Here is a 26,141-nt window from a genome sequence, read left to right on the forward strand (position 1 = left end):
GGCCCTGAGATGGTACCCGAATAGTAAAAGGGCATAATGGTCTATTTCATCCTTATATGTTCTTACAAACAAACGTCTTCTGGAATTTTTGACAGTAAATCAGATTGTAAAATGCCTCTCTTAATCTATCAGTTTATATCTCGATAGAGTGATGTCCTTCTCTCTTGTCTCATCTGTTCTCATAGGTATGCCACCACTCGTATTGCTTTCACTTTACAATCCTGTTTCATCTCTCCCGCATACAGCCTTCCTTCAACAGCTTTCATCCCATTCCCTGCTGCACTTGCGCATAGCAGTGAAAAACACCCAGTCATCCTCCTATTCCCCCTTTCCATGAAACCTCCCACACTTCCTTAGTTGTTTTCTCCCATCCTCTCACCTCCCCCATTATCTTACCTAATATTCCTAATATGGAGAGGGCTGGAAGGCAAGAGCATCACTTGACCAATAGAGGATGTGAACTACAGCTGCTGAAAATAAAAGCAGTCATCAGAGGAACATTAGACCATGAGAGTGAGAGCAGATGCTGATGGCAATTGGAGGTTTGGGCCAGCAGGAGCAGAGGAGAGGAAGTCCATGGAAGTGGTGGTTATCTGAGCAGGAATGGAAGTTGATGGTGGTTGGTGGGTTAAGGCATTAGAAGCATCAGAGACCAGAAAAGTTTTCAGTGCTCTTCACTACAGCAATACAAAGTGGCATCACAAACCAGCTTCAACTCATTTTCATAGACTATGAATGAGCTTTCAGCCATTAAAAAAAAATCTGTGTTACTTTTAGAATAAGCCATAGCCAGACATAATAATAAATGCATTCACATAATCCAGCTGTCTTTGTCACTTTTAATTAAGCCTCATTTGTGCAAAGATTCACCATATTGTGTGGTTGACAGTGACATTTACTCCTGGCAATCAATTATTTTAACCATTGTTTGTTGGTTTTAATGAGTGTGGCTCATGAATACTTCCTTGGAGCTCAAAGTTCTTGCAGTTTATATTGTGCAGGTTACACCAGCAATATGTGGAATTTCGGCTCAGTACATATGCTAAAATATTGTAAATTAGAATGTAGGTAATGTACAAAGCTTAAATGTTCACTGTTCTCTGCAATTGCAGCAAATTGTTACCTTTATCTGGAGAAGCACTAGCTCAACAATTAGAATAATCAGGCTTTCTTTGCAAAACATTCTTTACAAATTAGTTAGAAATACTCAAATGCCTCCAATCATCAGCTCTGTCCACATGAAAGCTTAGTACACTGCAGTAATCCTGAAATAGCTCTCCCATCGGCAGGTAAGCTATATAACTATGGTTTGCAGTGGTGCATTTTCTACCTTTGTAAGATCTTAAATGTACTGCCAGATTTCATTCACTACGAGATACAGCTGTTATGCAAAACCTTGATCACATTGAATTACAAGAAAATAAATACTGCTGTGACAGTAACAAGGGTTTTGTCATTAAATACATTAAAATGTTGAATGACATGAAAACTACAATTGTCGAAGTGCTCTTTCGAAGATTCTACAGGCAAGGAATTGGGCTGAGTGATAGGAATTGATTGAGGACAGTAGTACCATTGATGTTGAGATTACAGGATCATTTGATAGACATTGATGGAGCTTGTCTCTGCCCAATGCCTCAGTACAAGGCGCTTCCATGTTTTGCTTATTTCCAACGGCCCGAAACTTTCCCTTTGCCACGGAGTCCCTTTGAGCTAAAGAGGAAAAATAATGACCAATTATTGCAGCTTTTTTTCCACTTAAAATTGCACAGAATTTGCTGCAGAGAAACTAACAGGTTTATAATTTTCTGCTTTTTTTCTCTCAGCTTCCTTAAATTTTCGAATTACATTTGCAATTTTCCAATCTAAATGGACAATCCCTGAATTGAGTGAGCTTTTGAAGAGTATAGCCTAAGTATTTGCAATGTTCTCACCTAGCTCTTTTAAGACTATGGGGTGGAAAGCATCAGCTCCTGGAGATTTGTCAGTCTTTAGTGCCATTACTGTTTCTAATACTGATTTCTTGCTCACACTAAGTTCACTGAGTTCTCAGTTTTTGATTCATTATTAATTTCCCTGAAATGTCAGGCATATTATCCTCTTCCTTTCCTGTGACAACTGACTGAGGAATTATTCAATAAGTCTACAATTCGCAATATTATTCATATCTACTTTTAAAGGTCCTACATTACCTTTGACTACACTTCCTCTTCTATCATGATCGTAAAATTTTTTTGTATTAATCTTGATGTCCCTCAAAGGTTTCTTTTCATATTCCCTTTTTCCAGCATTTACTATCTTCCTTTGTTGTTCTATATATCTCAGTACAAGGCGCTTCCATGCTTTGCTTATTCCCAATGGCCTGAAACTTTCCGCTTGCCACAGAGTCCCTTTGCGCTAAAGTGGGAAAATAATGACTACTTTTTGCAGCCTTTTTCCATTTAAAATATCAAGGGCAGGATTTTTTGCTCGGCATGTGGGCGCATGCCCGACATGACCGAGCGCGAAATAAAGCACGTTGACGTCGACCGAGTGTGCCGACGCCAACGCGTACTAGTTCGGTAGGCGGGTGCGCACTGGAGCAGGCTGCGTACCTGCCGACAATTAAAAGGCCTATTAAATTAACAACAGTGCTGAATTTTTCACTGCCCATTCAACCTAATGGTTGACGGGCAGGCAAAAAGGCCAAGAGGCCTTTGCATTTTTTTGGAAACCTCATCCACGGGCGGGATGAGGTTTCCAAAATCAAATACAAATGAAATAAAAACTTTAATTTTTAATTAAAAACATGTCCCTGCTCATGTGACAGAGTCACATGATCAGGGTCATGTTTCATTAATTTTTTTCTGCTGTTTATTAATTTTTTCAATCCATGCCTCAGGGAGATTCTTCAACGCGATTTCGCGTGCATGCACAAATTGCACACTAGGCCTGCTCGCCCTCCTCTCCCCGTCCGCACAGGCAGTGCTCGGCGCTGCCGCTCGACTATCATGCCTTAATTGGCCCGCCCGCGTAAAATCACGGTGCGCTGCCAATCAGGGTGGTGGTCGGCTTCCCGACTGCTCCTGCTGATTCTGCACGCCAAGGGCAAAATCCTGCCCATAGGATTTGCAGCAAAGTAACAGGCCATTCGGCCAACTGGTCAATGGTGGTGTTTATGCTCCACAAGAGCCCCCTCTCACTCTACTTAATCTAATTGTATCAGTTTATCCATCTATTCCATGCTTCTTCATACACTTATCTAGCTTCCCTTTAAATGTACTTTTGTTTTTCATCTATAGGTATTCAAGTCAACTAATCATCCAGTAAGAAGCTCATGTCAGAAAAAGTAAGAGAATGAAAAGTACCAAAAATGATGAAAATGGGGGAAAGCTAATAAGAAATCATCTGAGAAGAGTATTCTAGCATGGATAAAGTAAGGAATCAGCATTTATAGAACAAATTAATACATAACTACAACATAATTAGATGAAGCATTCAGGAAAAATGTCAACCCATTACTGCTAATTGGAAGACTATTTTGATGGACTTACATAAACTCAAGTCATTTGGCATTGTATGAAACAGCTGGGAGCATGTGGCAAAGCAAAAAAAAAAAATCATTCCAGACCCAGTGATTTTGATGAGGATTGATCTAATAATTTGAGTGGGGTAGTTCATTTTCAGCATAACATTGTTAAATACTTACACCTTTTGATGATCACTAACTCGATTTCGAAGTACATTAATCTGTAAGACAATAAGGAAAGGAAAAAAAAAACACGTAGTTTAACAGCACAAATAAGGGAGAAACCCTGGATGGCTGAGATAGACTGGGTATCATTGAATAAATATAGCTGTCCTAATTCCTGGAGCTTTCTGTGTTATGGTCAACCATCTCTAATTAGCATTGTTCTAAGTGGAAAGTACAGCATAGAAAGTATTTTGAAGATGAAATCACTATTATCCTCCATGGTGGTATTTCCACTGGGTATATTTAAGGAGGAACTCCATCACTTATATCTGACCCACTGTATTGTTCTTCCTGTAGTTCATGATCATATTCAGTTAGTCCTTAGCTACAACTCTGCGTCAGAAATAATTATGCATTTAGAATTTCCGTTAATTGCAAGTCTTCCAGCTTTAGATACCCTGATTGGTGTTTTAGTAAAAATTAGAATTAGTGTGTTTAAAGCGGCTGACATATAGAACCACAAAGGTCCTCTTGATAACATTAAGGAAATATTAGAGTTTCCTCTATGAGTGCAATCCAGAAGTTAAAGCTAAATATGAAGCCCAATGAAGCCCAACGTTGCACTCATTTTGGTATTGTCAAGCTGGGCCCAAGTATCCTCCCAATCTCATTAGAATATATCTGAATTTAAAATGGGCATAAATCAGAGCAAACAATTGGGGCCCAAGGGTAGCACTAAATTCACAGTACTTCTTCTTTAAGTATGAAAAATAAACTTGTATAATGAATTGATACTAAGCACATCAGCTATTACAAGGCTAAAAAAGGCTTCAGGCCTGTGAATCAAATGACCAATCATATAGTCCAACCAGGAATATAAGAGAGTATTTATTAGAAGACCCTACCACATTTGGTAGCAGTATTAAAATATTAGATAAACGTCTCTTATAGGGATTTTTTTTCAGGGGGTGTAGCAGAGAATGCTGGAGTTAAGTCAGGTTGAAACAAAAAGCAGAAAGCTTTATTGTTTGGGGGATGTATAATACATGATTGCTAAGTGGAAAGTGTTCCACACCCTTGCATTGAATCTAATACCCTGATATATATCAAATTTATCAAAAATTGAAATGTAATAACAACTATATGTAGCTGCTAAAATTAACTGTGAAGATTCTAACTAGGAAAAATATTCACATTTCTACACACCTCGTATTTCTGTTGTTTCATTTTCTCCTGTAGGTCAAATTTTTCTGCTTCCAATTCGTACAACCACTTCCACAGCTCTTTGCCTTTCTCCCTGTTGACACAGCAATATAAATGTTGTTGAATGCCTGAAATAGTGCTCTAAATTTTTATCAAAGTCCTTTATGAAAATATTTCTAAATTACGAATGACATGAAAAGCAGATGAATTCAAAGTTAGACATATAAAGCTATAATTGATAATTAAATGTCATGGACCTAAAATTTTAGGATTTCCACTGTTTGCCCATTGCAATTCTGGTGGGCCAGCTGAGAAATCGCTAGGAAAATAGGTTAAGTAGTTGAAGACTGAAGTGTGGACTGTTTTATCTCCCAATCAAGGATGGCATTGAAGCAATCTCAGGGAAATGGACCTGAAACATTGATAGACAAATAAACAACAAAACACTTTTATCCTTACTTCAGTTCATCCTCATCCAGATCATCGATGTCTAGAGATTTGCGTCTATCTGCCAGGATTTTCTTTTTCTTTTCCCTCTCTGTTTGTTTCTTCCCACCTCTGCGACTGTCAGTCTGATGGAAACGAAGTGATTAGCTTGACACCACCCCATAATTCATTGCTGTATTTTAATCAAATCGGAATATGACCAGTGAAATGAGATTCAGCTTTTCCCTTTTTTTTAAAGATTCTAATCGTTTGCAACCTTATTCCAAAAATGGAATGCTGTAAATGGGGATTTACATGCTTTCTCAATGGTCTGGTTCTAAAAGTATCCAGGTAGAGTTGAATCATATAGATCAAGAAAGTCAAAGGTTTGATGCCTGATCTGTGCTGACTTAACTGGTCTAAGGAGACAGGACCCTATAAATTGGCCAGAGATTGAGTAGAAACATAGGGCAGGATTTTCCCGTCGGCGAGTGGCTGACACATAAAATGACGCACGGTGATATCGGGTGGAACTCCCGACGTCACCGCGCCCCATTTAAATTTTCCGGTAGGCGGGGGTGCAGCAAAATCAGCTGTGCGTCCGTCGACCTGTCAATGGCCAATTGAGGCCATTGACAGAGTCATTTAGCTAATTAATGGACCTGCCCGTCCAACCTTAATGTTGGTGGGCAGGCCAGGAGCCCTGGTGGGAATTAGAAAAAGCATGAAACCTCATCCACGGGCAGTATGAGGTTTCATGTAGGTTTTAAAAAATGTTATTAAAGTTTTTTAAAAAATTATGGACATGTCCCAACTCAGGGGACAGTGTCACATGAAGGGCCATGTCAGGAATTTTTTTTTTCTCTATTTTTAATATTTGTGACAGAACAGCCGATCTCCCTGAAGCAGCACTTAGCCTCAGCGCGAAAGAGCGCACTCTCGGGTTTAGGAATTCCACCCCGCCCGCACAGGGAGCACTTGCGCTTCCGTGCGAATGTCGGGCTGGGCGGGCTTTAATTGGCCCGCCCACGTAAAATGGTACCGCGCCCCCAATCGGGGGCGGCGATTGGAAGCGCACCTGTGCACGCCCGCAATTCAACTTCGTCCCCGACAGGGGGAAAATCCTGCCCAGAGAAATCATTCAGGGTACCCATCAGAGGTGCTATCATGTGTAGACGTCAGCAGAGAAGGATCTATGAAGCAATACTTTCAGGAGAGGAGGGGAGAAAATTGGAGAAACTAGAAAGATAAAACAATCTCTGACAGGAAACACTTATGCTGATAGACACAAGTATATTATGACAAAGGTCACAGAACTAGTTATGTTGTGGTAGTTACTCACACTATTCTTTTCTGTTGAAATAATATTTAAGATAGTTTGTTCTGATTTATTTTTCTAGGGCCAGCTGCTTCTGCCATTATTGCTCTTGGGTCAGTGACTAGGTGGTTTACAAGAAAAGCCAAAGGCCTTTTAAAAAAAATCAATTCTAATGTAAGATGGTTGTTTTGGAGGATAAAGGATTAGGAGTGAAGGCATTTATTATACAATACTTATGCTTTTGTAATAGTTCTGAAGAATCTACCAGTAGTTAAATGTTTAAACAAACAACTGAATGTCAATCACTAGCACATACTGTATAAATAATCAAGTACAATCTACTCAACAATAACATTACATTGGAAAATGTTATCTTATTCCAAACATTCCCGTTTGCCAGCACTGGTATTTCCCACACTGTTAATGAACTGAAGCCATTGACAAATCTCTGATTTGTATTTGGTGATAGTAAACTCTCTTGATATATATATAAGTACTCCTATTGTTTACTGCATTACTCAATTGTCGACAATATAACTAGAAATTATGCAAAATTAGCCCCAACCATTATGTTTATAAAACCCTTAATCAACACTGAGAATCGTGGCACTAGATTAAAAATATGTAAATTAAATCCTATTTAAAGGATTCGCATTTCGTAATTCAATACCGTAGGTCAATTGCTAAAGACTGAATCTATAAAGTACCAACCCTAGTCTAATCAGATAAAAGTGTTTGATGAATGGGCAAATATGCCCTTCAAATTATACTCTTATCAAGAGTATACTGAAACTTACACAAGTTAAAATCCCTATGTGTAACTAATTATACCTTACCTAATACATCTCATCTTACATCCAACATTGGTTTATCTTTATAGTATAAGCAAGCACATGCTTTATTTCAGATTGGTCTTCTGCAGCAATAGGCAAAAAGTCTAGGAAGCTGCATTTAGCATACACATTAGATGGTGTTTTACAGATTAACTAAATAATTCCAGAGAACATTGGGTTCCTGAAGGGGTTGTATTCTTCACATTATTATGTGAGCTAGTTTCCAACATCCCTGTTCCCAATGTTAGGAATACTACACAAATAAGTGCCCAATAAACTTTGCTGGTAATAATCATGCCTGCTTATGGTCCAAATTGGTTCTCATTGATAACTTTAAATGCATGGGGCAGAATTTTGCCATCGGCGAGCAGGGAGCGGGGCCCGCTCGCCAACCCTTAAAATGATGCGGGATGATGTCGGGCGGAACCTCTGACGTCATCCCGCCCCACTTAAATTTTCAGGAAGGCGGGGGCACAGCAAAATCAGCTGCGCGCCCGCCGACCTGTCAATGGCCAATTGAGGCCATTGACAGCATCATTTAAACAATTAAAAGACCTGCCCATCCAACCTTAAAGTTGGCGGGCAGGCCAGGAGCCCTGGTGGCAAATAGAGAAAACATGAAACCTCATCCAACGGCGGGACGAGGTTTCATGTAGGGATTTAAAAAGTTTAATAAAGTTTTAGTGTGATTTATGAGCATGACATTGTCACATGAGGGGGACATGTTAAGGATTTTTTTTTGTATTTTTAATGTTTTTAAAACTGTCAGCGATCTCCCTGAGGCAGCACTTTGCCTTAGGGAGGTGTGCGCTCTTTCGTGCACATGTGCGAAAGAGCGCACTCTCGCTTTTGGGGAATCCCCCCCCCCGCCCGCACAGGAAGCGCATAGCACTTCCTGGTGGAAATAAGGTACTTATTTGGCCCGCCCACTTAAAATGGTGGCGGGGCCCGGCTTCTCCGGCGGGGATTGGCTCCCCGCCCGCCGGAGATTGGGTCGGGCCTGGTAGGCAGACAATTCTGCCCATGGTCTTTGCACAAACCTTCAATATGTTTTGCCTGCTCAAATGGCTGACTTCCCTTCTCAGACTATTATTTTTAAAACCCTAAGGCAAGGATCAAATATTACCTTTTATTAAAGCATCTTTGAGGTTCCATGCTACATATGCCTAAATGAGGCATTAATAGGAGGTTAGATCTGAGGTCTGAGTTGCCACCACCTCTCAGGGTGTGCCACCTGCATCCTTTACATCTGCCTGGGATCCATGAAGGATATGCTGGATTCATACTGCAGACTGTCCCCCATCCCACTGATCTGCCTATCAGTGCTCATTGAATGTTGGCAGCTCACAAAGTACTGTAATGAAAGCCAGTCATGGAAATGGTTGGGCTTTCTCGCTGGTACTCTTGCGCGAGGAGTAATATCGCCCTGCCCTGCTTCTGCTCAAAATGCAGGTAAACTGAAAACCTCTATCATTGTGCCAGAGGTCAAATTCTGTCCATTAGGGACCAACCTGGCCTCTGAAATGAAGCAGTAGCAAAGTCTACTGCTCAATGCCTCTGTGTTTTGAAAATGTGAACTATTAGCTTCATAAGATCATAAGAAATGGGAGTAGGACATTCGGCCCTTGGAACCTGCTCGGTACCTGCTCGGTACCTGCTGCACTATCCACCATTCAATAACTGCAGATCTGATTAGCTCACTTTACGCCTGCTGCACCACCCCTCCCCACCCCCCACCCTGCCATAACCCTCAACTTTGTACATCAAAAATCTGTCTGACTCAGCCTTTAATGTATTCAAATTGTATAGGTTAATGAGTCTCTGAGAGAAAGAATTCCATTTTATCTCCATCTTAAATAGGAGACCCATTATTTTTAAAGTTCTTGATTCCCACACAAGGGGAAACATCCTCTTAGCATCTAATGTACCCTGTCAAGCCCCCTCAGAATCATATGTTTCAATAAGATCACATCTCATTCTTCTAAATTCCAATGGATGCAGGCCCCGCCTGACCAACCTTCCCTCACAAGGCAATGCCCTCATTTTAGGCATCAGCTTAGTGTATCTTCTCTGCACTGCTTCCAAAGCAAGTATATCCCTTCTTAAGTAACCAAAACTATACAGAGTACACTAGGTACAGTCTCACCAATATCCCGTACAGTTGTAACAACTCTTGTCTACTTTAATGCTCCATTCCCCTTGCAATAAAGGCCAACATTCCATTTGCCTTCCTAAATACTTGTACCTGCATGCTAACTTTTTGTCATTCATGTACCAGGACACCCAGGTCCCTCTGTACCATAGCATTCTGCAGTCTCTCTCAATTTAAATAATATTTTGCTTTGTTGTTCTTCCTGCCAAAGTTAACAACCTCACATTTTCCCATATTTATCTCCACCTTCCAAATTTTTGCCCACACACTTAACTTATCTTTATCACTTTGTAGATGTGTCCTCCTCACAGCTTGCCTTCCCATCCATCTTCATATCGTCAGCAAATTGGCTCCAATACACTGAGTCCTTTTATCCAAGTCATTAATATAGATTGTAAATAGTTGAGGCCCCAGCATGATCCCTGTGGTACTCCACTAGTTACAGTGTGTCGACCTGAAAATGACCTATATATCTCGACTCTGTTTCCTGTTGGCTAATTCTCTATTCATGCTAATATGTTACCCCCAACACCATGATCTCTTTTCATGCACGGTAATCTTTTAGTGGCACCTTATCAAATACCTTTTGGAAATCTAAATACACTACATCTACTGGTTCTCCTTTACCCACCCTGTCTGACATACTTAAAGAATTTTAAGAAATTTTTCAAACACAATTTCCCTTTCATAAAGCCATGTTGACTCTGCCTGATTAAATGATGACTTTCTGACTTTTTAAATGTCATGCTGCTCCCTCCTTCAAAAGGGATACCAGCATTTTCCCAATTACAGATGTTAGACTGCCTGGTCTATTGTTTTCCTCTTTCTGCCTTGCACCTTTCTTGAATAGAAATGTTATATTTGCAGCTTTCCAATCTGCTGGGGCCTTTCCAGAATCTAGGGCATTTTGCAAGATTACAACCAACTATCTCTGTAGCCTATAGTTTATGACCCCAGGATGCATGCCATCAGGCCCAGGGGACTTGCCAGTCTTTAGTCCCATTAGTTTTCCTAGTAATTGTTCTCTAATGAAAGTGACTCTTTTCTCCTTTCTGGCTCTTGATTTTCTATTATTGAGATGTTTTTTGTGTCTTCTACTGAGAAGACAGATACAAAGGCCAGAATTTTGCCTTTGACTCGGCAGCGGGCGGGCAGCCGATTGCCGCCGCCAAAACGGACCGCGCCGCTATTTTCCGCGGGTGGGCCAATTAAGGCCGGCCCAGCGGGTTAGCGACCCCCGTGGAGAATGGGAAAATAGTCGCGTGGCGGGCAACTTCAGACTGCCGGTTCCAATGGGGAGCTGGCAGCCTGTATAAAGAGTGGCCAGGCAGCCTGCTTGAGGCAGTGCACTATGGCCACTCGTGGAGAGAGGGAGACAGCTGTGGTTCTACAGGAGCATGAGCAGGAGGGGGGGGTGCAGGCTGCAGGATAGGCCAGCGGGGGGCCACGGTGCCCCTCGATTCTCCGATGCCTGCCTTGCTGTCCTCCTCCAAGAGGTTTCCAGCCGTCTGGATGTATTGTATCCAGATGATGGGGGGAGGAGGAGGAGGGCCCCCATGTCACCAGCCAGGCGTGGGAGGAGGTTGGTGACGCTGTCAGCGCCCATGATGATGTGTGCGCACAGGAACCCTGTGCCGCAAGAGATTCAGTGATTTGCTGCACTCTGGACGGGTGAGCGCCATGTCAGCCTTGGCCATTTGACCCAGAAGGTAGCCTTAGCCTTTGAGCCACCCCCCACGTCTTGCTGTCGTTACTGCATTGGGCATTTGGCGCACGCTGGGGGGACAAACAGATAGTGACCACGCTTACATCAATCTTAGTGGTTGAGGAGAAGATAGGTTCTCCCCGCAGCATATGTTGGTGTTTGTCGCATTTGAGTAGTCCAGGGGCAACCTGCAGGGGAGGCAGCTAGACACATACTCAGAACTCCAACACATGTCATATTGATGGTAATGAGATGGTGCAAGGGGTGCCTCAAGGTGTCGTGGCCAAGAGCCTTCTGCTGGCCTTGGCGCCGCACCTAGTTGCGCCTCCTTGCCATGGGCGCTAAGAGCCGTGTGTTATTCAACGTGATGGACGCCGAATGTGTCCAAGGTGTCCGTTGGGGGAGGGGGTTGGCACCAGCCGTACTACCTTCTAGGGACTGATCACCAGCAGTGTGGACAGGAGCCACTGGAGACCTCAGATAGGCCACTGTGGTTGGAGTACAGCGTGCATGTGCAGAGTACATGAGCGATCAGCCCCAATAAATCCTCTTCTCTGTTCTGCAGGCAAAAACTGAACACAATCAGCGGGAGCGCCAGAGGACTGGTGGTGGGCACACCCTGCTCCAGTGCCTCACGACCTTTGAGGAGCAGGCCATGGAGCTGGGGAGGAGGCAGGCGGCCAGGGGGGCAGGTGGCGTCGAGGCTGGGGTCCAGCGGCCAGGTATTTGAGGCCCACAGTCCCATCCACTCTGTCTGCCCACCATCCACTGATGGCTGCTGCAATTGTTAATGCTGCAACACTGCTCATTCACAGACTGAAGCACTCTGACGTGTGGGTCATACACAAAGGTCCCTCATCCCCTTGAGGAATCGCGTCTCCACCACCTTCCAAAGTCACCTTATCCCATTTGTGACCACTATCTTAGTGGTCTAACATGCCATATTTTCGCTGCTGCACAGCCAAAGACTTATTGCATCTTAGGCAGGGTTGGGACCTCCACCACCCTTTCAGCCAGTGCGCCCCACATTACTCTGTCTAAAATGTCCACAGCACCTCAGCTGTGAACCTCATGGCACTCAACTTAAATAAATGCCACCACATTACTCATCCCTGTGTCAAGGGGAAATATTGCCATCTGCCCACCCAGTCTATGCCCCTCCTAACGCCATGAAGGTCAATAATGTGGCCTGTCAATCTCCTGTGATCCACGGCAAATGCCGCAAGTGTTTGCGATGTTTCCTCAGCACCGCAACTATCCAGGCCAGCATGCATCAAGGTCAGCACTCTCCCCACTCCAATGGCACATAACATGCCATGTGGCATTGCTGAGGCCATCTGACCAGCCTGTCTGTATGCACGTCTAATGTTTGGGCCTCCTCTTGACTCTTTTCCACCCCACCAATATTCATCTCCTTGGGGTCTTGAAGGGCGAGCGACTTATGAGGCTGGGGGGGAAAGGGATGAAAGGTTTAACTGACTGAACGCTAACTGATGCACTATCCTTGTTGTTAATTTCAGCATGACCACCACATGGCCGCGCCCAAAGACACCGCAGCACCCCCCCCTCCACACCTGAGGCCCAAGACGTGCAACTTGTGGCACATCATTTCAACCAGCGCAGGCACAAACACCTCGGTGGGGAATTTACCGTTGGCTAGTGTCCCGGGTCACAGTGGAGGGGGCACTTCACAATTGCTGGAGGAGATGGTAGGGACAGAGAGTGCCGATGGCGCCAGCAACCAGAGGGCTGCAGGGGACCAGGCACATGCTGAGTCCGGCACTGATGACATGCCTCCGGAGTTGTCACCAATGCACCAGCTGCAGGATAAGCGGCAGGAATCGCATTTGCATCTGGCAGAGTTGCATGAGGGTATGCTTCAGTTGGTCTCTGTGGTGGAGGAGTCCAGGCAGAGTGTCAGTGAAGGCATGAACCTCAGGGCAGAGCTTCACGTTTCCTTCACTGAGAGATTGGGGACTCTCATAGAGAGGGGGTTCGATCGGATGGAGAATCTTCTGATTGGGTTACGTTCTGACCTGCAAGCCCTCAGAGTGGTACTGGCCACGGGTGGTCATTCCCAATGTGGGAGATGTTGTGGGCACGAAGCGTTGGCGCTCGGTGCCCATGCATCTGCAGTGAGCAGGGAGGTCGTCACTGCAAGCTCCTCTCAGGGCGCTCCGGATGAGGGCAGCAGCTCCTCCGCCCCTCTGCCAGTCAACGTTGCTTCCGTTGAGGCTGCGACAACTGGGGAGGTGCCAGTTCTGGAACTGGCCACTCCCTCCCAGGTGGGGCCAGCACAGGCTCCACGGGCCAGAGGACGCCCGCCAAGGACATCTAGGCCAATAGGACAGTAGAGTCAGCAGGCTGTCTCACAAGCTACTCCGACCGATGGGGAGGCACCAAGACATAGCACCCGCAAACGAAAACATAAGGCACGTTAGGCACTCAATGAGTATGTCCCTGGTGATTTTGTGCTGGCTTTAGAATAGGGAAAAATATACTTATGTTTGCAAGAGACGTTTCTGTTATATGTTGGACATAATAAAGTCCACTTTTCTGACCATGGCTGAGGGTGTTTCCGTTGTGCTGCATTTGTATGTTTCACAGACATATCATGAGTGTTTGAGTGGACATTGATGTTTCTGCACGAAGCCCTTTGCTGCAGCTGATGAGGTGGAAGATGTAGCACCTAAGTGCCATGTGTGGAAGTGCCAGGCAATGCTGCTCCTGCTGATCGATGTGTGTGGAGCTAGCTGAAGGTACGTTGGATTAAATTGTCCCGGGTGTCCCTGCCTCCTTGGTATAATAGCAGGTTGGCTTGCTGCCCCTCATCATCGCCCTGTGCTTCCTCATCCTCTGAGCCACTGCTGGATTCATCATGTGCAGCCTCATCCAGGGCGTCAAGGTCATCGTCAACTGCATTCCCCCTTTCCAACGCAAGATTGTGGAGAGCGCAGCATGCTACCACTATCAGAGAGATGCGATCTGGGGAGTACTGGAGTACGCCCCCTGAGCGGTCCAGGCAACGGAAGCGCATCTTGAGAAGACCGATGGCTCTCTCCACCACAGCCCTTGTGGTGCCCTGGCTCCTATTGTACCGCTATTCAGCATCTGTTCTTGGATGATGGAGAGAGCCACCTTCTGAGGGGATAGCCCTTATCACCCAGCTGCCAACCATCCAGCCGAGCCGGTGCACTGAAGAGCCCCGGCATTTGGGAGTGTCTGAGGATGTAGGCTTCATGGGAGCTGCCTGGGTACCTTGCACTGACTTACAGAACCTGCATCCTGTGATCACACACTATCTGCACATTAATGGAGTGGAAGCCCTTCCTGTTGACGAAGGTACTGGGCTCACCTGCTGGCGCCTTGATGGCCACATGTGTACAGTCTATTGCACCCTGGGCGCGGGGGAAGCCAGCATTGGCCGCGAAGCCTCTGGCTCGCTGTACCTGACTTGCCTGCTCGCAGCGGAAGTGGATGAAGGTCAATACCCGTCTGAACAGAGTGACTGTAACCTGCTTGACACAAGTGTGGACAGCTGATTGGGAGACACTGCAAAGATCACCCACCGAGCCCTGGAAGGAGCCAGAGGCATAGAAGTGGAGGGCAACTATGACCTTCAGAGCCGCTGGCATGGGGTGTCCACCCACACAGTTAGGGGAGATCTCAGGTCCAATCATCCAACAGATATAGTTGACTGTTTCCCTTGAGAGACGGAGCCTCCATCGGCACTGCACCTCAGTCATATTGAGGTAGCTGCTTCGCCGCCTGTATACCATGACAGCAGGATAATGGAGTCTTCTGCGGCCCCTTTCACCTTGGAAACCTCTTGGCCCTGCGCCCCTTGTGCCTGCGCCTGGCCTCCCAAAGGTGGCTCCCCTGGAGGCTGATTGTCCAGTCCCGGCCTCCTCCTTATTCTATCCCTCCCTTCCTCCTCAGAGGAGCTGCCTCCAGTGGAGATGTCAGAACCCATACCCAGGCTAAACGGAGGCCTCCGGAAAGCTGCAGGCCCGAGAAAGATTACTGTCTGCAGACTGGTTTCAAATTACACAAAAATCTCTTGGAAATCGATGTGAACTGCTAACAATCAAACAGGCAACTTTAAAACACTTCCTGCAATTAAAACTTTGTGGAAAACATGAACAACACCTCTGAGCCCACATATCCCGCCAGTGCATGAGTTTTATTAAAAAATCTCCTACCCGCCTGCCCAATGGGCCCGTATGCCAACCCGAAGTTCACATGGGCCCCTCAAAATCCTGGACAATTGGCAAGTTAAGGGCCTTAACGAGGTCTTTAATTAATGGCGGGCGAGCGTCCCGCTGCTGGTGCGCACCTGCCGACCGAAATATCGCGATGCTGCGCGCTGACATTGGGACGCTCCCGCGACATTTTAAGCGCTGATGTGTGGGCTCCGCCCCCCGCATGTCAGCCAGAAAATTCTGCCCAAAATATCTGTTCAAAATCTCTGCCATTTTATTGCTTCCCACTATTAATCCCCCAATCACATCCTCTAAGGGACAAAACTTACTTTAGCTACTCTTCTCCTGTTCATATACTTGTAGAAGCTATTACTGTATGTTTTTATATTTTGTGCTAGTTTACTCACATATTTTAATTTCTCCCTCTTTATTATTTCTTGAGTCATCCTTTGTTTGTTTCTAAAAATTTTGCCAATCTTCTGACCTACCACTACTCTTTGTAGCATTGTACAGTTTTTCTTTAAATTTGATACCATTTTTAGTTTCCTTAGTTAGTAACAGATGGTGCATCCTTCCTATAGAGTATTTCCTTATCAATATCATATATCTTTGTTGAGTATTATGAAATATTTCCTTAAATGTCTGCCACTGCTTCTCTACCATCTTACCTTTTAACAACATATTTTCCCAGTCCAATGTAGACAACTTTGACTTCATACACTTGTAATTGCATTTATTTAAGTTTAAGACATTAGTTTCAGTCCAAAATACTGAGAATTTCACTTTTAGTTTCAGAATATCATGGTATGATCGCTCTTGATGAGAGGATCCTTTACGACGAGGGCATTAATTAATCCTGTCTCATTAGACATCAGCAGATCTAAAATAGCTTATCCCTGGTTGGTTCCAGAATGTATTGTTCTAAGAAACAGTTCTGATTGTGAACTTTGCTAATTTCATTCATCCAATCTATATGAAGATTAAAATTTCCCAAAATTACTACAGTCCCTTTCTTACAAGCCTCTATCATCACTTGATTTATACACTGTCTTACTGTGTACCTACTACTAGGGGACTTATAAACTACTCCCACCAGGGACTTCTTTCATTAATTTTTTTAAATCTCCATCTAAACTGATTCTACATCTTGATCTCCCAAGCCAAAGTCATTTCTCACTACTGCACTAATCACATCTTTTATTATCAGAGCTATCTCATCCATCTCCTTTTCTTTTCTTCCTGTCCTTCCAAAATGTTAAATATGCTTCAATATTTGGTTCCCAGCTTAGGTCACCTTGCATCACATCTCTATAATGGTTATCATATTATACTAATTTATTTTTATTTGTGCTATCATTCATCTTGTTATGAATCCTGATGCATTCAGATAGAGAGCCTTCAATTCTACCTTTTACCATTTTCGCTACTCTAACCTTGCTTGCTGGTGTACTCTTATGGTTGTATGCTCTGTTGTCATAAAGCTATTAATGTATATAATATTATTGGAAAATATTTTTCTTTTAAAAAAGTTTAGTCTGTGGGTGTGTCTTAATTGGATTAAAGATAGCTAGTCTGGGTGCTTTGATGTGTACTAGTTTTGATATGTGGGAGAGATAGAGTGTATTTGCATTTTTTGAATAGAGCATTCAAGAAGTGGGGTGAAAACTGACACCTATCTAGCAAATACCAAGCAATATGTTTATATTACTAATAAAATTGGTACTACGACAGGGGTTTTATTATTAGAAGGGGCTGGTGATACAATGTAAATTTATGTTCAATGAGCGGTGCTAGGTATAACTTCAGCAGTTTTGTGTGTGCGGAGCAGAAGCAATGTAAGATCAGAGCCTGTAAGCTTACCACTGTGCCTGCAAGGAACCAAAGTGAAAGGAATCCCATTTTGAACTTGTAAGGTGAAAATGCTTTGCCTGGTGTCTTATTAAGTCTATGAGTTGCTGTTACCTCAATGGAGATTAGTTCAGAAATTTGTTAAAAGTTATAATCATAGTAATTTGTAGCCATGTGTATATATTTAACTTGTGTAAATTAATAAAATGTTTCATTTAGCTTAATATAAAATCTCTCGAGAACTGGTGGTATGATTCCTGAATTTAGAGTTGCATCTCAAACATAACACTTGAAATTATAGGTTATGACAGTTGTTTAAAGCTTCCCTGTGGGATTTTTAAATAACTCAGCTGTACCAACTGCACGGTCATAACACTGTCCCTTCCTGTAACACTCTGATTATCATTACCTGTATCGCTATCCTGAACTATTGCCTTGTTATTTGTCTTCAACTTTCCAAGTCTCCCTTTATGTGAACCCTACTCCCACTATTTAGTTTAATGCATCTCTACTGCCCTAGTTAAATGATTTGCCAGTTCAGGTGAAGGCTGTCCCAATGGTACAGCTCCCTCTTTCCCCAGTACTGGTGCCAGTGCCCTATAAATCAAAACACATTTCTCCCACACCAACCTTTGAGCATGCATTCAACTTGCTGATCTTATTTACCCTATCTAATTTGCTCGTGGCTCAGGTAGTATTTCAAAGGTTATTACCTTCTTGGTTCCGTGTTTTAATGTAGCCCTAGCTGCTCAAACAGACACAATTATTCTGGATCAGTTTAAAATTAACCAGCTCTGTAGCACAAATGTATTTTTTAAATAGAATTTTGATAACTAACTAAATAAATATTCCATGCTAATGTAAGAATTATATAAAGATAACTTAAATTATGCGCTGGTATGTGTAGATGATCTTTTAAAACACTAATGCTTTCATCTGAATTTGTTTCAATGGAAACAGTGATAACAAGACTTGTTGAGGCCAATCAAGAAATTTTTGAACAAGCAGTTTAAGTAATGATGTAAAATAAATGGTTACCTTCTGCATGTAGCCTCCAAAGTGCAAGGACATATTTGACATAGTCTTTTTCTTTTTTGCATCTTCCTCTGCTCTCTTTCTTGATTCTTCCTCTTCTTTTCTGGCTCTCTCCTCCTATCACAATATAACTCTTTTGAGTCCAACCAATTAAACAAAATTAACAAAATGAAGTACAAAATAAACACAGCCCCTTAAATTAGGAAGATTGCAAAACCAAAGACAAAATTTAAAGGAATCTTACAAACATTAAACTAAAATGTGAACAACAGGGTTAATAAAACACTCCAGTCCCCACAGTGCCCACCGGCACGGAAGGCCTCGACAGTGCCGGCAGACACCATGTGCTCCCTCTCCAGGGACACCCGGCCGCGGAAGAGGGGCACGACCCCCTCGATCACCCGCTGCCTGGACCTGTTGATGGCCAACTTGGCCAGGCCCGAGAGCAGGTTCACAAGGAAGTCCTCCTCCCTCCCAGCACCCCTCCACACCAGGTGCCCATAGATCAGGAGCTGAAGTGCAAACAAATAATCAATGAAAGATTTTTCAGGAAACTGAAAAGGGAGTGCAGCCTACAACACCCTATATACATAAGGTCCCATGGACTCCAGAAGGCCACAAAAGATGCAGGTATCTTGGGAGTCCGTGCACCGACACAACCAATGGTTGTATGGGACTGCTGCGTGCAACACCCTCCACGCCAGGACCCCAATGGAAAATGGGATATCACAATATAGATGGACTTAAATCAGTTCCTTCCGCAGTTTTTTAAATGTATAATGAAGATGTTTCTAAAGTCCATTACTTACAGCAATCTTTGATTGACGTTCCTTCTCTTTCTCAGTTCGAATCCTATGCTGTTCTGCTCTTTCTGCTCTACGACTTTCCTGCCATGAAAAAATATTGAATTTAAACTTAGCACATGGAATCATAGAATGGTTAGCAAAGCCGGAGGCTATTTGGCCTGTCTTTTCTGTGCTGCTCCTCTGAGGAGCAACTTACCTGGTGCCACTCCCCTGCCTTTTACTGTAGCCTTGCAATTTCTTTCCTTTTCAGATAATGATCCAATTCCTTTTTGAAAGTTGTGCCCTCTGGTTCTTGATCCTTCCACCAATGGGAATCTCCCCATCTACTCTGTCCGGATCCCTCATGATATTGAATACCTCTATCAAATCTCCCTTCAACCTTCTATTCTCCAAGAACAGTTCCAACTTCTCCAATCTTTTTTACGTAACTGAAATTTCTCATCCCTGGAACCATTCTTGTAAATCTTCTCTGTGCCCTTCTAATGTCTTCACATCCTTCCTAAAGTGTGGTGCCCAGAAGTGGACACAATATTCCAGTTGAGGCCAAGCCAGTGTTTTGTACAGGTTTAACATAACTTCCTTGCTTTTGTACTCTATGCCCCTATTGATAAAAGCCAGGATGCCATATGCTTTGTTAACCACACTCTCATCCTGTCCTATTATCTTCAATGACTTATGCATATAAACATTCAGGTTTCTCTGCTCCTGCACTGCCTTCAAAATTGCACTTTTTACTTTATTTGTCTTTCTGTGTTCTTCCTACCAAAATGAATCATTTCAGACTTCTCTGCATTAAACTTCATCTGCCACTTGTCTATCCATTCCACCAACCTGTCTATATCCTTTTGAAGTTCTACACTATCTTCATGGTTCATAATACTTCTGAGTTTCATATCATCTGCAAATTTTGAAATTGTGACCTGTATATTAATATATGTTAAGAAGAGCAGAGATCCTAACATCGATCCCTGGGGAAGTCCAGTATAAACCTTCTTCCAGTCCGAGAAACCACAATTCTGTTTCCAGTCACGCAGCTAATTTCTTGTCCATGTTGCTGCTGTGCTTTTTATTTCATGAGCTGTAACTCTGCTCACAGTTCTGCTTTACGGCACTTTAGCAAATGTCTATTGGAAGTCCACGTACACCAGATCAACCCTCTCTGTCACCTCATCAAAAAACTTAAGCAAATTAGTTAAGCATGGTTTGCCATGAACAAATCCATGCTGGCTTTCCTTAATTAGCCCAAGTAACTATTAATTTTGCAAAGAGAAATACAGTTAATGTTTCGAGTCCGTATGACTCTTCATCAGAACTAAGAAATATAGGAATGAGGTGAAATATAAGCTGGTTGAGGGGTGTGGGACAGGTAGAGCTGGATAGAGGGCCAGTGATAAGTGGAGGCAAAGAAGAGATTGCCAAAGATGTCATAGACAAAAGGACAAAGGGATGTTGACGGTGGTGATATTAGCTGAGGAATGTGCTAATGATGACATTAAGGGTAAAAAGCAGGATGAGCAAGTGACAGATAGCCCTAGTGGGGGTGGGGTGGGGGGGGGAAGGGATCAAAATAGGCTAAAAGGTGGAGATAAAACAATGGATGGAAATACATATAAAAATAATGGAAATAGGTGGGAAAAGAAAAATATATATATAAAAAATTAAAAATGATAAATTATTGGAAAAGGGGGGATCAGAAAGGGGGTGGGGATGGAGGAGAGAGTTCATGATCTGAAGTTGTTGAACTCAATATTAAGTCCGGAAGGCTGTAAAGTGCCTAGGCGGAAGACAAGGTGCTATTCCTCCAGTTTGCGTTGAGCTTCACTGGAACATTGCAGCAGGCCAAGGATGGACATGTGGGCATGAGAGCAGGGCGGTGTGTTGAAATGGGAAGCGACAGGGAGGTCTGGGTCATGCTTGCAAACGTTAACTGTATTCCTCTCCACAGATGCTGTCAGACCTGCTGAGTTTTTCCAGCTATATTTGTTTTTATTTCAGATTTCCAGCATCCGCAGTATTTTGCTTTTAACTATTAATTGTGTTTTTAATTATTATTTCTCAAAGCTTCCCTACCACCGATGTTAAACTGACTGGCCCGTAGTTGCTGGACTTATCTTTACACCCTTTTTTGAATAAGTGTGTAACATTTGCAATTCTCCAGTCTTCTGGGAGCACCCCTGAGTCTAAGGAAGACTGAAAAATTATGGCCAGGGCCTCTGCAATTCCCACTCTCACTTCCCTCAGTATCCTTGGATGTGTCTCACCTGGTCTTAGTGCCTTCTCAACTTTAAGTACAGGCAGCCTGTCCAATACCTCCTTCTTATCAATTTTAAACCTTCCAAGTGTCTGAGTTATCTCTTTTCCCATGACCTGGGCAGCATCTTCTTCCTTAGTAAAGGCAGATGCAAATTATTCACGTAATACCTCAGCCATGCCCCCTGCCTCCATAAGCAACTCTCCTTTTTAGTCCCTAATTGGCCCCACTTCTCCTCTTAACACCCTTTTACTATTAGTATAAATATAGAAGACTTTTGGATTCCCTTTTATTTAGCAGCCAGTCTCTCCTCGTACTCTCTGCCCTTTACGCTACAATTATCTCAATCTATATTCTGATAATTAAAGTTCCCCATTATAGCTACTCCATAATTTTCTTGCAAATTTGTCCTTTTACATCTTTCCCAATAGTAAGTGGTCTGTAGACTGCCCTTTTTCATTCCTTAGCTCTAACCAAATAGGTTCTGTCCTCTGGGACATCCTCTTTCTCCAGCACTCCAATGTTCTCTTTCATCAATACTGCCACCCCTCCTTCTTTCCTTCCATTCCTGAACACCTTGTATCCAGGAATATTTAACACCCACTCCAGCCCTCCTTTGACCCAAGTCTCTCTTATCATCACAACATCATATTTCCACATGGCTATCTGTGTCTTCAAACTGCTACTCTTATTTATCACATTCTGTGCATTCACATACTTCATTATAACCCTGATTTAGACTTTATTACTTTTCCTCTTACACTGAACCCTCCTAACACCTTACCATTCCCTACTCTAATACTATCTGTTCTTGCCTAATATTCTTTGTCCCGTTGTGTCCCTCTCTAGCATTACCTCCTGGTTCCCATGCCCCTGCCAAGTTAGTTTAAACTCTCCCCAATAGCACTAACAAATCATCTTGCATGGAAACTTGTCACTGCTCTGTTTAGGTTCAACCCGTCTGTGCTGTATAGGTTCCATCACCCCAGAACTGATCCAAATATCCCAAGAATCTAAAACCTTCCCTCTTGCATCATCTCTCCAGCCACACATTCATCTGCTCTATCCTCCTATTTCTATACTCACTTGTGCATGGTACCATGGGTAATCCAGAGATGACTACTTTTGAGGTTCTGCATGCTAATTTTTTACCCAGCTCCCTAAATTCTGACTACCAGACCAAATCCCTCTTTCTAGCTATGCTGTTAGTACTGATATGGACTACAATCACTGGCTGTTCACCCTACCCCCTCAGGGTGCTCTGCAGCCATTCAGTGACATCCTTGATCCTGGCACCAGAGAAGCAACATACCATCCTAGAGTCACATCTGCAGCTGCAGAAACGTCTATCTGTTCCCTTAACTATTGAATCTCTTATCACTATTGCTCTTCCAGTTGTCTTCATGCCCCCCTGTATAGTTGAGTCAGCCTTGGTGCAATAGACTTGGCTCTGGCTGTGCTCCCCAGATACTCCATCACTTTCATCAATATTCAGAACTGAATGCAGGCTGGAGAGTGAGATCCACTCAGGGGACTCCTGTACTACCTGCCTATTTCTTCTCAATTGCCTGGTGGTCACCCATTCCCCCTCTCCCTGTATAATGTTAAGTTGCAAGGTTACCACAACCATAAACATGTTATCCACAATGTTCTCAACTCATTGGATGTGCTGCAGTGATGCCAGTTGCTGCTTAAGCACCAAAATCTGGAGCTCAAGCTGTTGTAGCTGAAGAAACTTCCTGCACATATAGCTATCCAGGGCACAGGGAATGTCCTGGAGTTTCCACATGGAACAGCATGTGCAGCCTCAGCTGCCCTTCCATTCTTCTATCTATTAGATAATAAAACTTACTACTTAAAAAAAAGATTCACCAGCTCCTCATTTCTCTTCTTGTGTTGTCAATTAAATATACGTACCTTTCAAACGCCACTATCTTCTGAAGAGAATTATGTGCATGGACTGTGCTAGAACTAAAATACAAATGCTGTAGAAGAAAGGATAAAGGGAATCACATATTTCAGCTCCCTTTAGGGACATGGGTAGCCACCATACATGCTAGTCTTTGTGGGTGAGTGTAAAATGGAAAATAAATGAGAATTGAGTCAGATGAAGTTTAGAAGGATAAAAGTGGAACCCACCAGGGAAGGGTGAAAACCAAGGAACTGGTTTGAGTCTTCAAAAATCATGGTCAGTTTTAGTTTGTGTATTTACTAAGTATTGGTTGGGTTGCAAAGGGGTGATGGGGGCAGCAAAAGGTGTGCCACGGGGTGCTCAAGCTCCATACCTTTTGGATGGCAGCTGGGCACCCACCAGTGCAAATGAGATGCTCTGCCATTGCCTCTGCATACTCTTGCTAGATCAGCTCCGGCAGCCACTGGCAGGTGCAATCCTAGCGTAACTACAGATAATTGGGCCGATGATTGTAATATTCTATTGTTTATCTTAGGCTATATATTCTATAACAAAAAATCCTCTATTTTCCAATAATCACAATTTGAAATATTTAAATATACCAAAAAAACAGATTTGGTGGCAAATTTGGAGAAAGTGAGATTAGTTTTGGATTCTTCTTGCAAAGAGCCAACTAAGACATTATGGAATAAATGGCCTCCTTCTGATTTCAATTGTTTTATGTCTTCAATAAGGGCCCTTTCAGCACTCTCATTAGTGCAGCAGAATGGCTGCAAATTAGGCCAGGACTCAGGTGCAACAGGTCTGGCCTTTCATAGGCCTTGATGACCATGCAAGGGGTAGGTTCTGCAGCAACCTCAAACAAGGCTATTGACAGACCAAGAGCATTCAGGAGTGGGAGCTCTAAATTTAGCACATTTGTGAATTTTTGGCCTCCCAGCAGCTGCATAGGTCATTGATGTTGATAATTCAGATGGAAGTCAGGAGTTGTGGACCGTGGAATATTGCTAGTGGTGTCCACCGAGATCCAGGCTAACCTCATGGTCTGCAGTCCAGAAGCTTAGAGCTGAATGTTTTCTAGTTGTACCTTTTGCAAAGGAGAATGGGGAAGCCTGGGTGACAGCTTTCCAAAGAACTGAAACATGCAACCCCTGAAAATCCACCAGTAGCAAAAGTTCCCAGAACTTATATTTCAGAATTTCCACACAATACATCCTTCACAGAATCAACCCTTCAAAAGGCTGCAACTCACAATTCTTTCTTTCAAAGCAATGATTTCCTCCTCTTCTTTCTTTCTGTTTTCAAAATGGACTTCAATTAAGGTCTGTAATTCGAAAAGATCCTTCTCCATACGTTTCCGATGGATGTCCTACAAAATGGATGGTCATATGAATGAGCTTCATCACATTTGATGATCTCTCATATTTTTGAATATATAAGACACAGATAGCTCTGTGATTTAGCCTGAGACAAACTGAGCAATAAAGGAAGGTCTGGGTTCATTCCTCACTAATTTTTGAGTTAGCGAGTCACATCCAGCGTTACATTACAGATGTCACAATTGGTCTCAGGGCACTCCATTAGTCAGGGGAAAGGTCCTGCTGAGAGTTTCCATGGGTAGAATCTTTCCTATGGCGGGCAGGCTGGGCGGGGGCGGGCGTGGAGCTCCCCGCGATCGACTGTGCACCACCATTTTAAGTGGGCAGACCAATTAAGGCCCGCCCAGTGTAACGCGTGGCCAGTAGCGCTCAGTGCTGCCTGAGCGGGCAGGTGGAGGAGGGACAGTCGGGTCCTGCACTCTTTCGCACATGCACGTGAAAGAGCGCAGCAATCTCCCTGAGGCACGGAGCTGCCTCAGGGAGATTAAGTTGATAATAAAACTTTTCAATAAATGAAGTAAAAAATTATTTGAACATGCCTCCTGAACAGTGTCACATGAGCTGGGACATATTTGTGCATTTTGCAAAATTTATTTAATTATTTTATAAAACCTTCAGGAAACCTCATCCCGCTTGCGGATGAGCTTTCCTGAAAAACGCGAAGGCCGCTTGGGCCTTAAGGTTGGACGGGCAGCATTGATAAGTGCTTTAATTGGTTTTATAACGGCCTTAATACGCCGTTGACAGTTCGGCAGGCGCGCAGCGTGCCGTACGAAATATCGAAATGACACGCGATGACATCCAGGCGCACGCCCGACATCATCGTGTGTCATTTTACACATTGGCGTGTCAGGCCCGCCCCTGTATGCCGATGGCAATATTCTGCCCCATGTGTAAATGCTGGGAAACAAGAATATTAGTCTTGGATGTGATAGTCCCATCAGTTAAATAGCACAGCCATACGCAAACATTCCTCAGGGTAGGTACAGATAAACTATATCCTCTGGCCCAAGAATCAAGACTAAGAATTAGAATCTTAAAATTAGTGCTAGGCCACTAAGGGGTAAAAGCACAAAGCGTTTTTCCACACAAAGGGCAGTGAAAATCACAAACTCTCTTTCCTAAAAGGCTGTGGATGCTGAGTCAATTGGAATTTTCAAGACTGAGAACAATTGATTCCTGTGAGGTAAGGGTACCTGGGGGATGGAACTAAAGAGAAGTTGAGGTACAGATCAGCCGTGATCTGAATGAATTCCAGAACAGGCTTGAGAGGCTGAATGGCCTACTCCTTTCCCTATGTTCATATGGATAACAAGAGGGTGAACAACACCCAGAGAATTAAAGCTTCAAGAAAGAATGTGAAATAAGGGGCAAGAAAGAAATCTTTCAAAATGAAAT

At 43.4% G+C, this 26,141-nt stretch overlaps 1 protein-coding gene across 2 annotated transcripts in view; it reads right to left on the reverse strand.

Moving 5' to 3' along the window:
• Positions 1-819: 819 nt before the first annotated feature.
• tnnt2a (troponin T type 2a (cardiac)) overlaps positions 820-26,141 on the reverse strand; it is a 61,099-nt gene continuing 35,777 nt past the window's right edge. For both annotated transcript variants that reach the window (XM_078546691.1, XM_078546693.1), the window contains 7 exons: positions 24,617-24,733; positions 19,205-19,282; positions 18,399-18,512; positions 5,336-5,448; positions 4,880-4,970; positions 3,689-3,729; positions 820-1,713 (listed from right to left, as the gene is read on the reverse strand). In XM_078546691.1, coding sequence (XP_078402817.1) covers positions 1,665-1,713; positions 3,689-3,729; positions 4,880-4,970; positions 5,336-5,448; positions 18,399-18,512; positions 19,205-19,282; positions 24,617-24,733 — 603 coding nt within the window. In that variant the 3' untranslated portion in view covers positions 820-1,664. The remainder of the gene's footprint in view (positions 1,714-3,688; positions 3,730-4,879; positions 4,971-5,335; positions 5,449-18,398; positions 18,513-19,204; positions 19,283-24,616; positions 24,734-26,141) is intronic.

This window comes from Cetorhinus maximus, chromosome 8 (assembly GCF_964194155.1).
Source record: "Cetorhinus maximus chromosome 8, sCetMax3.hap1.1, whole genome shotgun sequence".
NCBI classification, from domain to species: domain Eukaryota; kingdom Metazoa; phylum Chordata; class Chondrichthyes; order Lamniformes; family Cetorhinidae; genus Cetorhinus; species Cetorhinus maximus.